Raw genomic sequence first — 13,968 nt, forward strand, 5'->3', positions numbered from 1 at the left:
TAAATTGGCACATCTTTGATGAAATAAAAAATAACAAAGTAACTCTATCAACAATTTGCTTGTATAACAGCCAAGTCCAGAATTAACTTATCAACACTCTTTGTATGACCTTGCAGATTAAGCTTCTATATTTGTCGCAAGTATCCATGTTTGAAGAAGTTGATGATTTGAGATAATTTGATCACATTTGTAATCCAGTGATATAAATGGTACGCGCCTCAACGAGCTTCTCTTTTCTATCTTTATTCATATTTACGCTAAACTATACAAAACTCCATGGACGTAAATAATGGCTGCATTGGTATTAATCTACAAAGTGTAGTCATTTATGAAGTGAGTACTTAAATATCGATGGAAAACAAAAAAAAACATTTCTTTTTTCTCTACTTGCTTTCATATGAGAAAATAAAGAGCAAAGATTAAGATATAGCAGGTTGAATAACACAGTTTCTATTCAGATAATTTTGTTGAGTCCTCACATAGCTACTATGGGAGTTTTTATGTTATAGTTATGTTTATGTCCTTATTGGACAGTTGTATGTTTGTACCTTATGATTTCATTATTTAGCGTATTGCTGTGTACCAATTAACTTTTTCTCTTTTCGGAATACAATCTCTTATTTCTGGTATTCTATGCGGGTTATGATTCACCAAACTCGAAGATACTCACTGCTTCTCAAGCTTATTTTAGTGTTGTTCAAGTACCTTCAAAATTAATCGCTCTTTCCTCTTCACAATAGCGTGCATGTATATTGTTGTACCATATATATGCTTTTAGAATATTATTTCTTAATTATTAGACATAGCAACATTTTGTATAACTACAATCCTTTCTAAAAAAGGTCTGACTTATAGGTTTCAACTGATTTACCGATACATTACTTGCGTACATTTTGGTATTTCTAGGGAAGAAGTCAGGGTGGCAGTTCTTTTGTTTGACTAGCTGCTAAGTGCTTATCAGTTTTATTTTCTTGTTATGAGATCTTGAATATTCAGTATATTCCGAAAAACCAATATCAATCTCATTATAATTATAAGCCAATATTTTGGAGCATTGGTCATAACCTTTAAGTTCTTGAAATCCTTTTTTTTGTCGTTCTATGTAGCAATCAGTTTTTTATATCCATTCATCTGTGTTATTGCCTATATACGGGGCTATTGGTGCGAGTTATTTGTCGTTCAATTCATGCCAAGAGAGTGTGATTACTTTGTTGAAATGTTTTAGTTAAGTTACATCATCTCTGATTCATTCTCCTTTTAATGGTGTTTTTAGATATATTTTCTTCACCTAATGGTGTTTTTAGATTAATCCACTACTCAAGCAAAAGTGAGATTAATTTGCATAGAGTTGAGTGATGTCAAGTTCTCCAAGGACCTGCTTTACTAGGGGATGCAAGTTCATAAAGGAACTGAAGAGGGTGAGGAAGATGACAATGGCAGCAGATTTTGGGAGAGCTCCTTGTGTTAAATATAGTGTTCAAGGAGATGAGATGTATTAAGATTTCTTGGCTTGACTAAAGTATTGCGAAATAACCGATTATGTATTTGACTCTGTATCTATATGATTATATGCTCTGTAGAGCTTTATAAATTTTAATTCAAGTGCTAAAAACATGAAATACCTTCCAAACATGTTGGGCCCGTGCTTGGCACGGGCCATTATCCATCTACTTACTATATAATAAGAGGGATTAAGTTTTCACCACAAGGTAACAAGTGTTCCAATAAGAATCACTACTAATATCCAATATATTTATATGTGGGCCCCACTACCTTCCACTTAAATCCTACATATTATATATTAATTACTATACTCTAAATGACTTAAATACTCCATATTATATATTACAATAATTAACAATTATTTGACACTTTAAATTCTATCAATGCCATATAAATTAAGATAAAAAAGGTAACATATAATATTTATTGACTCTCTAAATTCTATTGGTACCACATAAAATGGATTATATGATAAACATATATTGTTTGAAATTGACGAAAAAGAAACTATAAATTACAATAATTAACAAAATAAATCTCTCGACTCCAACAAATCTATCAATTAATGCCACATAAATTGGGACATGGCAAATAACATATATTATTAAAAAATTAGGTTCAAAATGTACTATAAAATACAATAATTAACAACTTAATATATTAAAGAGACATATAAAAAATGGTTAATATTTGAAATTTTGCATGTGCCACATAAATTAGAACAAATAGAGTAATAAATATTACTTTCAAAATTATGTTAAAAAAAAGTACTACAAATCACAATAGCTAACAATTTAAAATATTTTTAAAATCATATAAAAATTTCAATAACTTCTCAAATTCCATAATATGACATAAATTTTTTAAAAAAGTGTTATAAATCATAATAAATAGTACAATATTTTAACTACTTTAAGAGTATTATAAATTGTAATAAATAATACAACAATTTAAATTACTTATTACTTAAAATTTAACGACTTAAAAATATTTTTTTAAATGTATTAAAATTTTGGTTAATTGTCAAAACTTTACATGTGCCACATAAATTGGGACATGGACAGTCACACATATTTTTTTAAAAAAATTACATTAAAATTATTCTATCAATTAACAACATATATTGTTTGAAATTGACGAAAAAGAAACAATAAATTACAATAATTAATAAAAAAAATAGTCGACTCCAAAAAATCTATCAATTAACAACATATATTGTTTGAAATTGACGAAAAAGAAACTATAAATTACAATAATTAACAAAATAAATCTCTCAGCTCCAACAAATCTATCAATTAATGCCACATAAATTGGGACATGGCAAATAACATATATTATTAAAAAAGTAGGTTCAAAATGTAGTATAAAATACAATAATTAACAACTTAATATATTAAAGAGACATATAAAAAAGGGTTAATATTTGAAATTCTACATGTGCCACATAAATTAGAACAAAGAGAGTAATAAATATTATTTTCAAAATTATGTTTAAAAAAAGTACTACAAATCACAATAGCTAACAATTTAAAATATTTTAAAAATCATATAAAATTTTCAATAACTTCTCAAATTCCATAATATGACATAAATTAAAAAAAATTAAATAAAAAATTAAATATTATATATATATATTGGGCCCCGTGCTGGCACGGGGTCCTATATCTAGTTATTATACTATGTTATAAAGCAGGCAAAAATAATCATTTTTCTCAATGCAAGCTTTAGATGTTTGCAATCAAAATAGTGGACCCTTTAATAATATAAAATAACATAAAGTAGCACCTGTCAATTCAAACTTTATTTTGATTTAACACATATATAATACTAGTAAAGGCAGGCCGGGCGTTGCCCGGGCCCAACACGAGCATCTGTGGCGCAAATATGTATGACAGTCGGATCAGATGAGGGGCAGATGATGGCTGACAATGATCTTCAGGAGAACTATTAGGAGAAACAAACATCAGTGCAAAGGAAATTTAGTGAAGACAGAATCAAGCATTTGAATCAATGCGTAAATCTTTTCAGAGAATGAGCTCAGTTGCTTCTAAAATTATCAGCCGTATAAATAGCAAGTAGTTTTGCATTTTTTAAAGCACCTATTGGTTCCAGAGGAGGAAGTTGAAAATGAGTTCCAAATGTCTCAGCGACATATCCTTGAGTCAAAATTGTTCTTTTTTAACGATCAATTTCTCTATTGATATGTTGGCAGTATACCTGGATTTTCAACAAGATACGCATTATCAATGGATAGGTTGAGGCAATCAGCTATATCTCAATCTTAATTATAATTTAACAGAAATAAAGCATAACAAGAAAGTAGCAGGTATATTCCGTGCTTTGTCACAAGGACATAACCCTATACTATCCAAATACATTAATTAAGGATGGTAATTTTGAACTTTATGTCCAATTCAGAATTAGTAGGATTTGGAGGTATTACACGAGATAATAAAAGAGGATGGTTAAGAGGATTGTAAAAACACTTTAACAAAACTACACCAAAATCCTAATAACGTGTTATATCCAAATCCTTTTTTTCAACTATAACCCTATACCAATTCAGAATTAGCAGAATTTGGAAGTGTTACACGAGAAGTATTATAGGAGATAACAAAGGAGGATGGTTAAGAGAATTGTACAAAAAACTTCAAACAAAAACTACACCGAAACGGAAAGGTAGCTACCTGTGTTGGTTAGGTTTGCGAGGGGAAGTAAAAGAGGTGGCAGAGATTTGTTCACCGTAAAGTGTAGAGGGGTAAATAAGAGGACTATTTTGAAGTTGAGGTAGAGCTCCAACTATAGCTTTATATGAGAAATGATTCCCAAATCCTGTTTTGTACTTTAAATCAAAATCAGAAGGAAAATTGGAAGTTCTGCAATTATATGTGGTTGAACTTCAGTTATATAAAACTTCAAACAGCGAGTTTCAAAATGAATGAACTTGAAAAATTTGCGTATAACAAATAATGATCTCAAAATAAGGCATCAGTACATGTACTTGGTCGATTTTTCTTTTGAGACCTGAGTTTTATCAAAGAGGTTAGCGTAAAAGTGACATTTTCAAACCAATGTAAAACACTTATAAAAGCTATTACTATATACTACTATGCAGGACCTCATATAAATAAGTAAACAGCTGAGATACTGAAAAGCGAAGGAAAAGTACAAGCTATACTGAATCCTGTGAATGCATTCAAAGAGAATTTATTGACTCAGAATGTGTGGAGGAGCGGTTAGATTTCTCAAACGGAAAATGTAGCCTCTTTCTTCAATTGCCTTGGCAGTGCAGTATGACTGTAGAGTAGACAAAACAAAGGTACCTCTCTCCAATGTTGTTCGCAATTGAGAAGTTGTCAGTAGCATTGACTAATGTAAGCAAATCAAGAAGTGGTAGCTCAAAATCTTCATGGTGACTTTGATTGTTGTTATCATTCTTGTTGTTGTGACCACTAAATCTCCCTGCAATTTGAACAACCAAGCAGACTTTGTTCAAACGATGAGCTTGAAAAGAGATACTAATGGAATACAGAACTAATAACCATTAATTACTTCCGGCTTTTCAACAGATAAAAACTTGTTATGTTCACTTACCCCTTGTCGTAACCACTGGATCCTCTCTCCTTCTCTGTTTATAAAGAATCAGGCCAACACCTAAACCTAGAAGAATCAACGCAAACAATAGTGGCAAAGCTACTGCAAGTATAATAGATTTATCTCCCTTTGAACTTGATCCAGCAGAACCTGCAACATTTTCCATCCAAAAGTTTCTTCAGGTAGTTGTTTGAATTAGAATTTCCGATAAACTTTTTAAATCCTGTGCAAATTATTTTATTGTAGAACAAGATGGTCATATAAGTCTTATTCTCAACAAAAGGATCCATTGCTTGAGGATGTTTACACCTAATTTCCCTGTAAATGCACTACTCTTCGTTCGTTAATCAGCCTTACAGAATTGAACTATCCAATACATCATTCTTAATAACAAGCATTGTGTAATAAAGAAAAGAACGATGATCAGTAATTTTGATTACCACTGGCTATCATCATTTCTGTTGCAGAAGACTAAAAAGAAAGGAAGCAAGATGAATGTACGTGCAGTGTTTGCAAAGAGCAAAAAAGGGCAAAATATAGAGTATCTCAGGAGCAGAGTTTTCAAAGGTGATGCTCTCGCGAATAAAATCCTCTCTCACCACAAATGTAGTCCGACACCGATGTATCAGTACCAATTAACCTTGCAGTCTAATTATTAGATGCACAAAGTAGTATACATAATTACATATAAAGGAAAGAAGACGCTGAAGCATGTTTAAAGCCTGTTGGTGAGTAAATGTGCAGAGGGAATATATAAGTTGAAACAAACACTACATGATTGATGGGAAAGTTGTGATTGTTTAAGTGTATCGTGAAGGATTATTGATTTATGAATATGTGTTACAGGAACGTAGACCTATAGAAACAGTGCAGCTGCAGGAGACTTTTGCAACTGGGAAATACAGGAAATGGAAAATAATACTTATTGGAAGGCCTGTTGAGGATCCAAGTTTCTTGAACTATCGGCCTCCGCAGTGTAGAAGAGATTGACTATTCCTCTTAGTGTTGAAATAAAAATACAGAACAATAACAAAGAGTATTCCCTTCGATCTGCCTTACACCATTGTGTAGATTAAGAGTTTTCAGAAAAGCTTCAGGTTCATCCTTTGTCTTGAGTAGTTAGAAGTCATTTCTGGAATTTGTTCTGTTGGTGAAATAACCAGTGAAATCAGATGGACAAACCACTACATCAAGTGAATTAGTTTGGCAAAAGGAAAATAGGAGGAAAAAGGAAAAGAAGCAAGAACAAACAGACAACATAACTTTTAAATTAAAATGAATCAGAGAAACAAGTTTTAGAGACACGTTGAAGTTGACAAAGGTTCTCCAGCTTACGATTCTTCAATTCTGGATGGTGAATCAGGTGGTGGTGCTAGTGAATGAGGCTTAGACCAGAACATGTTAAATTTGACCAATTCAGATGGCCAAGTCAATTAATGGCATTTCATAACAAGAAATAGGATATGAATTTGCATAACAAAATTCTCGAGAAGTAACTATTCAAGAACTGCAGGCTAGCATGCTTTAGTGAATCATAATTTTTTGATAGCAACAAAAAATTACAATGGAAAGTTTGATGAAATTAACTATATCAAAGTCAATTGTTACCTTACCTATGAGAAGGCTCTCTGAATAATTTCATCATACACTATATTATATGTTGAATGATCATCATTACTGTCTCCAGTAGGGGGACGAATTAGTATTTTGACACATTCTGAACTTTTTGCTCTTGATAAAGCCACATATAATTGACCATGTGAAAAAACAGGTTCTCGTAGGTAAATTCCAACAAAATCTAACGTTTGACCTTGAGCTTTATTTATAGTCATAGCAAAACACAATCGCACAGGAAATTGTGTCCTTTTAAATTGTACATGAATTTTCTCATCTTGTGATGTCAGTAATGGAATTCTTGGAATAAATACATGTGTATTTTTGAAGTCACCACTTTCAATTTTAGCACTTATGACATGCGTTTTAAGGTCGCAACATGTTAATCGTGTTCCATTACATAAACCTTCGGAAGGATTCAAATTTCGTAACAACATAACTGGGCAGTTCTCTTTTAAAGTTAACTTATAAGGAGGTAAGCCAGGAGGGTGTAAAGTATGTAAAAAGTCTTCAAATTGGCTTTGATCATTTGGTTCAACAGTTTCATCTGTTGCGACATATGTTGTAGCTCTTTCTGGAAATTTTCTGATTAGCATATCATTTATTTCATTTACAAAATCATTTTTTGTTGTTAAAATAACACGAGAAGATATTGCAGATGAATCAGAAGAAAATGTACATAAATCAGGATATGTTACGTTAAATAAGGTATCTAAGGATTGTTCTTCAGTTGTAAAAGGAATAATAAGAGAATTAGGAATCTCAATTTTGTTTTCACACTGAGGTGTTTCTTTTCCATTTCCAATTCTAAGTAGATATTCACAAAAAGATGGATCTGTTCTTGCACGCATATTTTCAGATAGATGTAATTTCTCAAGATCATTCCAAATGTTGGAGTATAATAAGCTTTGATGAATAAAATCTTCTTTTTTCCCGTTTCGCACTACTGGAAGAGTCTGTCTAAAGTCACCTCCAAATACAATGACTTTACCACCAAAAAGTGTCTTGACATCCATTATATCTCTCAAAAGTACATCAAGAGCTTCAATCATGTTTTTTTTTGCCATAGATGCTTCATCCCATACAATTAATTTTGCATCTTTAATTAAACAAGCAAGTGGACTTTGTTTACTAACATTACAACAAAAATTATCATCTATGTCAACTTGATATAAGTAAGTTTTACCTATTCCTCCGGGACCATCAACGAAAAAAGCTCCTGCCTTCTTAGAAGATATTCTATCAATAATTGTGTTGTACGATATAAGTTGTTCAGCATTTAATTTTTTTGGTAACAACAAGTCCTCTTCACTAACAATTATGTTTCTCTCAAAATGGATATCTTTTGTGTCCTTTGTAGTTTCAGAAGGTCTAATAATCTGTAAGACAAGGTTATACTCATTTATGTCATGCCCCATAGAATGTAAGACATCATTGATATGGTTTAAAACCTTATATCGAACTATTTTTTGGTTCAGTATTGGAGAAACTTTAGAGGTCCTCTGAAAGTGAATCCTCAAACATTTCCCATAATTCTTTTGGGTTAGAAGGATTGCAATATACTAATAATGTAGCAAACAAACGTCTTAAACTGTATGGCATTTGATAACTGACAGCCTCTAACATACATTCAATTAAACTATTGTTGCAATATAACAATCCTCTTTTTTCTGCAGATTCACGAAATGTGCTACAAGTTACTCCATCAACAGTGAGAAGATCTTTATATGATTTTGGTCCCCTTACATTCATTAACAATAGCCTGAGGTAATAACTTTCCCCTTCAGTTACGTGGCATGTCACAACACGTCCAATTACATCACGTTTTTTTCGACGTGTCCACATTTTATCTCTTGAAGACCATACAAAGTGTTGCGGGAATTCCTTGTATAATAATTTCATATTTACAGCATGGTCATTTGTTCTATTCATAGAGAAAAATTCAGTTAACATAGTTTTTTTTATCATTGGATTATTTAAGATTTTATTCACGCTTTCGGTTCTTTTAAAAGAAACAAATTGTTGTCCTTCTAAATGTAATTGAAGATGATACACAGCTGGAGTCATTTCACTAATAGGAAAAGCAAATAAACGCCAGGCTGCTTCGGGTGGCGAAACCCATCTTGCAGATCGATATTCTTTTATTTCGTCTATTTCTGCATTGTCATGTAGAGAATATGCAATTTTATCATGTCCTTTGCAAATATATTTGTAAATATATTTCACAACTTTAATATCTGAACAAACTTCAACATTTAAATGACAATCAAATTTACAAAGCAAGTATGGGTTGTATGGGACAACCCACGAGTTGTCCATATGATGTTTTCTTATGTATACAGTTGTTCCAGTATTACGTCTCTTATAAAGTGGATATGAATTTTTTCCCTTTGATGTATGTTCAACAAAGTCTTTTGGATATTGAAATTTACAGAAGCCCTTTTTTCCCATACATGAATTTGTAGGATTTATATCACCACAAGGACCATGCATCATATGTTGAAGGACACGTGAATAAAGATATTGTTCATTAGAATCAGGTAATTCAGCACAAACAAATTTATCATATGATTCAGGTGTTAACAATTTATATTCATTAGTAAGAATTATAAGAAAATGAGCATGTGGAAGACCCCGTTTTTGAAATTCTATAGTATACATAAAAGCAGCAACTTTTCCAAATATGTGTCTCTTTAAAATATGTACTTTTAATTCTTCTAGTTTCGCTCTGAATACACGTGACACTAAATCAGGTCTATTTTGAGTTTCATCAATCAATAACATATGTTGTTTAATTTCTGGCCAAGATGGATTGCACATCATAGTCACAAAAAGATCAGGTTTTCCAAAGTGTTGTACTAAGGCGATAGCATCCATATATCGACGCCGCATATCTCTTGGTCCACCTATGAAAGTAACCGGGAGGAATGTTTTTTGCCAATTTTGGAAGCCTCTGTTTCACCAACTCGCAAAAAAGTCAATAATTCCTTGTAAATATAATCTACTCGGAATAAGTCTTGATTAAAGTGAGACAAAAATCCAAATCTTTGTGTTTCAACTTTTATGAAAAACATCAACTATAAATTGTTGAAATAATCTACCACAATGCAATACTCCATTTTCATCATCTTGTCTTATCTGAATTTTGTAACAGTAATATTCACGACAAGAAACCATATCTCTTTTTCGTTTTCCTTTATTAAAGACTTGAGCCTCCATATGAAGAACTCCATCAATAGAGCATATATTATTTACACTTGGTAATTCTTCATGTTCACAGAAAACTGCCATGAATTTAAGATTTCTTCATGGTAATTCCCAATATCCACATGAAGAAAACTGCCATAAAAATACTCGATATCAGTACATACGAATAAATACGAAATAAGATCATACGAAGAAATACCAAATCAGATCAATAATAGGAATAAATCAGTTCATATACTTACATCCGGACGAGGACATCGAAAAACCTTCTTCCCGAATTAGATGTAGTACTCGAAATCAGTGTTTTGACCACCAAACCACAAGAACATTTTCTTTGAGACGAATAACTATTTTGTGACATTTTCTGAGAAGAAAAATCAGAGGTGAAAGAAAAAGAGATGCTGGAAGAACAATGGGTAGAACGAAAGAGAGATGCAGGAAGAACGAAAGAGAGATGCCGTATTTAAAACAACTTAAAATCCAAAAATCTTACCTTTCGTTGGCGAAGAATCGATTTGTTGAGCAAGATCGCTGTAGAAATCAGAGGAGAAGTTAATGGGTAAATTTGGGAGAAAATGAGATTATCTAAAGAGAGAGCATGGGTAAATGGAAATGGGTAATTGGGTTAATTGGTACCGGGTTCTCCTAGAGGGGGTCGGGTCATTGGGTTAAAAAATAGGGAATAGGTTTTTTTTTTAAAAATACCGGGTAATTGGGTCAATTTGGATCAATTTTGGGGATTCCGTCTAAATGAGGGGTAATTTTGGTGAAATTAGTAACGGGAGGGGTAAAATTAACTTCATTTTAACGGCGAGGGTAAAGTCAAACAATAAACCAAAGTTTGGGGTATTTTTGACCCTTTTCCCAATATTAAATTATGCACGAAATTTTATAAAAGACCTAGAAAAAATAGCCGGACCCTTATATTCTAAGACTGGAATTCATGGACAAAAGACTTTCAATATGGAAGACATAAAACTAGTACAAAAGGTTAAACAAATGGTTAAAAATATACCAGGTTTAGCCCTTCCACTAGAAACTGACTACCCAATAGTGGAAACTGACGGGAGTCTAGAAAGATGGGGAGCAGTATCAAAAACAAAGAACAATAAATATGGAGACAAAAAAGATGAAAAAATTTGTGCCTATCATAGTGGAAAGTACAAGGAAAAAGCAAAATGAGTAGCATAGATGCAGAAATTCTAGCAGTGATATATGATTTAAATAGTTTTAAATTATATATTATTAATAAAAAGAAAATTTTGGTAAGAACTGACTGCGAGGATATTGTAAAATTCCACCAAAAAATAGAAGGAAAAAATAGTAGTAAAAGACGATGGCTAAATTTTTTAGACGCTACATCAATCTATAATATATCTCTAGAACATATAAAGGGAAAAGATAATTCCTTAGCAAATCAACTAAGCAGACTTATGAAAACTAATTATTAATTTTCAGAATACAAATTAAATTCTTAGAATAAGTAAACTAATTATTAATTTTCAGAATGAGTACAGGCAAAGACAAAGCATCCAGTTTAAATTCAAGTAACAGTGGACAGAAAGACAAAGACTTATATTTGCAGACTCTATTAAGAAACACTTTATTTCAACCACAGACAAGAGTCGAAGAAGCAAGACTGAATGCTACAAGCATGGAAAGACTACATTTTGGGAAACAAAATCTAATTTTCTACCCTCCATCTAATCTAAGTTTCAGGGTAAACCTAGAAACAAAGATAGATAAACCCCAAAGATGCCTAATAGACTACTTGTGGATATCATACAACAAAATTCCTAGAGATAATAGCTATTTCATTTCAGTAGTAAATTCATAAAGCCATTATTTTACAGACAAAAATGAGGATAAAAAATTCAGATTTCACGTAGTAGTTCAAGGAAAACTGCCAGGAGTTTTTCAGACATGGATAGAAGTAATAGACTCAATCAAAGACTTTCCTACCCCACTTTTTAAAGGATTCAATGATTTGAATGAAGCACTAGACTATGCTAGAGGAGCTCTTGGGCCCAATTATTTCATAAGCCCAGCTTTAAGACAGACTTCAAGACCCTTCTTGCAATACAATATTCAAAAGGATACATACAAAATAATTTTTGGCGATCATTGTTCTTCAATGACGGAAGGATTCAGAAGACTAAATCAGACGATCGAAAAACTAGAAACTGAAAAAGGAAAAATGACACAACATATCCACTCATTACAAGAGAGGATAAGGTTTTTACTTGGAAATACAAATCAAACCATACCATTACAAATACAAGACTACCCAAAAGGACCAAAGAGTTCTCCATCTCATTACAAAATGGATAAGACGGGTGTACATTCCCCAACGAATGTAGAAAGAGCTATTGTATCAGCTAGAGATACAGCTAGTCCTGTTCAAACGGTAGCGGGTAAAGACTCATCAAATCCGTTGATGGCTGACACTTTGTCAAAAAGTGTAAGAATTCTGCCAGCAAGTTTCAATACGGTGGCAGAAACAAGCAAAAAGACAAAAGGATTCCAACAAAAGAGAAAAAAAAAAAGAATAGAAAAAATAATAACAAGTTCCCTTTGCAAGTTACTCAAAGAAAAGGCTAAAGAGATTATGTCTTAATACTTCTTTTTTATAGAATTTTTCTAAATTCCATTCTCTACCAGCATATTCTTCTGAATTTATTTTTAAAGGTTTCATTAGTTTGATTCCTTTATTTCCCATTATACCTACCACATCGTCTATTTTTATTTTGAACCTTGAACTGCTATTGGTGGCTAATTTTCCTATAGAGCCAACACAAACTAAAAGGTTGTTTCCACAGTTCATTTCTTCGTAACCCTTAGTTTGTATGCCTTTTTTTTTTAATGTATTTTCCAAATTCTTTTGAATTTATCATGAAGTCTGGACTACAGTAAAAAATTCCTCCATTATTACTCATGTCTACTTCCGTTAAACCTGTTATGGATCTTTTAGATTCTGACCATCTACTATCATATAAAGTGATTAATACTTTAGTACCTAGATTTTTTCTAGTTAAACCATTAAGTCTGATTACTACTAATTCCATATGCATGAGATTCCTTTGTCTTTTTTGTATTTCTTGCATATATTCTTTACTAATTAAATTTATACTTTCACTATCGTTTTCTGATACACTTAACTGTTCCTCTCTATAATGTCTGTATAAATGAGCTGTTGACGAGAAAAATCCTGTCAATTGTTCTTCTCTATAATGATTAAATTTATACTTTCACTATCGTTCTCTGATACACTCAATTGTTCTTCTCTATAATGTCTATATATTTGTGTTGTTGACGAAATTAGTCATGTATTATAGAAAACTTGTGGATTTAATAATTTAATTTATTTTGCTTAAATATTTCTATATCTCTATCTACATCTATTATTTCATCTAACTGATGACTACTACTTGGTCTAGATGAGTTCATTATTTGAGCTAGCATATTGTTTCCTAGTCTATCTTGAGAGAAACCAGCCCTTTGTCTTTCTTGGGAACTTCTATTCCTGTTTGAAAAAAGGTTCATGCTTTTTCTTTTCTTTTAAGTCTATCTTTTTTTTCTTTTTCTTTTTTTTTATCACCGAGAAACTTTTAAGTTTATCTTTTTGAGGGGTTATTTCAGTCCTTTTGAGCTGTTCTATTAAGGCTTGTATATCGTTTTCTTGCTTATCTTCTCTTTTAGGGATTTTAGTTTCTAATAAACTATCCAATTTTTTATTTATTTCAGTTATTTGGTCTTCTAGGTTTTTATTTAATTCTAATAAAGCAAAAATTATTAGATTGTTTTGTTTTACACTTATTAAGTCTGTTTTGCTTGGTGGGGTATAATCTGATAATCCTTCAGGGTTAGCTTGAAATTGGGCTATTTTTCTAAGAACTTCTTGGTAAAAAAGGTTGTTCATAAAAGGGTTAAGTCTTTAAGCTTACCTAATTCTTTCTTAATTTCTTTTGTTTCTTTATAAAGATTTTCTAGTTGGTTATTTATTATTTCTAGTGGACTGTTATCAATTATTTTATTTGCTACTATCGTCTG

General features: G+C 31.7%; 3 protein-coding genes and 1 long non-coding RNA gene across 4 annotated transcripts; 1 reads left to right on the top strand and 3 right to left on the bottom strand.

Moving 5' to 3' along the window:
* The first annotated feature begins 114 nt into the window (after positions 1-114).
* LOC102593151 (uncharacterized) lies at positions 115-1,597 on the top strand. The gene is made up of 2 exons (XR_367648.1): positions 115-209; positions 1,274-1,597. It is a non-coding gene; the product is annotated as an uncharacterized lncRNA (long non-coding RNA).
* A 3,177-nt stretch (positions 1,598-4,774) lies between these two features.
* Positions 4,775-5,491, bottom strand: LOC102580523 (uncharacterized). The gene is made up of 2 exons (XM_015310951.1): positions 5,098-5,491; positions 4,775-4,965 (listed from the first exon to the last, which is right to left on the bottom strand). Exons 1-2 carry the CDS (start codon positions 5,261-5,263, stop codon positions 4,775-4,777), a joined length of 357 nt encoding a protein of 118 aa, XP_015166437.1. The 5' UTR covers positions 5,264-5,491.
* Positions 5,492-6,518: 1,027 nt separating this feature from the next.
* Positions 6,519-8,129, bottom strand: LOC107061545 (ATP-dependent DNA helicase pif1-like). The gene has a single exon (XM_015310952.1). The coding sequence runs from the start codon at positions 8,127-8,129 to the stop codon at positions 6,711-6,713; it is 1,419 nt and encodes a 472-aa protein (XP_015166438.1). The 3' UTR covers positions 6,519-6,710.
* Positions 7,886-9,603, bottom strand: LOC107061546 (uncharacterized). Its single transcript, XM_015310953.1, has one exon. It carries the CDS (start codon positions 9,601-9,603, stop codon positions 8,203-8,205), a length of 1,401 nt encoding a protein of 466 aa, XP_015166439.1. The 3' UTR covers positions 7,886-8,202.
* Between the last annotated feature and the right edge of the window lie 4,365 nt (positions 9,604-13,968).

This window comes from Solanum tuberosum, unplaced genomic scaffold (genome assembly GCF_000226075.1).
Source record: "Solanum tuberosum cultivar DM 1-3 516 R44 unplaced genomic scaffold, SolTub_3.0 scf00149, whole genome shotgun sequence".
Taxonomy (NCBI): domain Eukaryota; kingdom Viridiplantae; phylum Streptophyta; class Magnoliopsida; order Solanales; family Solanaceae; genus Solanum; species Solanum tuberosum.

What these genes read in the sequence shown, in the direction of transcription:
- LOC102580523 (XM_015310951.1), bottom strand. Translation starts at nt 5,263, where the DNA reads ATGGAAAATGTTGCAGGTTCTGCTGGATCAAGTTCAAAGGGAGATAAA. An exon ending in TCCAGTGGTTACGACAAGGG is followed by an intron (nt 4,966 to 5,097) that starts GTAAGTGAACAT and finishes TTCAAATTGCAG; the next exon opens with GGAGATTTAGTGGTCACAAC.
- LOC107061545 (XM_015310952.1), bottom strand. Translation starts at nt 8,129, where the DNA reads ATGGGGCATGACATAAATGAGTATAACCTTGTCTTACAGATTATTAGA.
- LOC107061546 (XM_015310953.1), bottom strand. Translation starts at nt 9,603, where the DNA reads ATGCGGCGTCGATATATGGATGCTATCGCCTTAGTACAACACTTTGGA.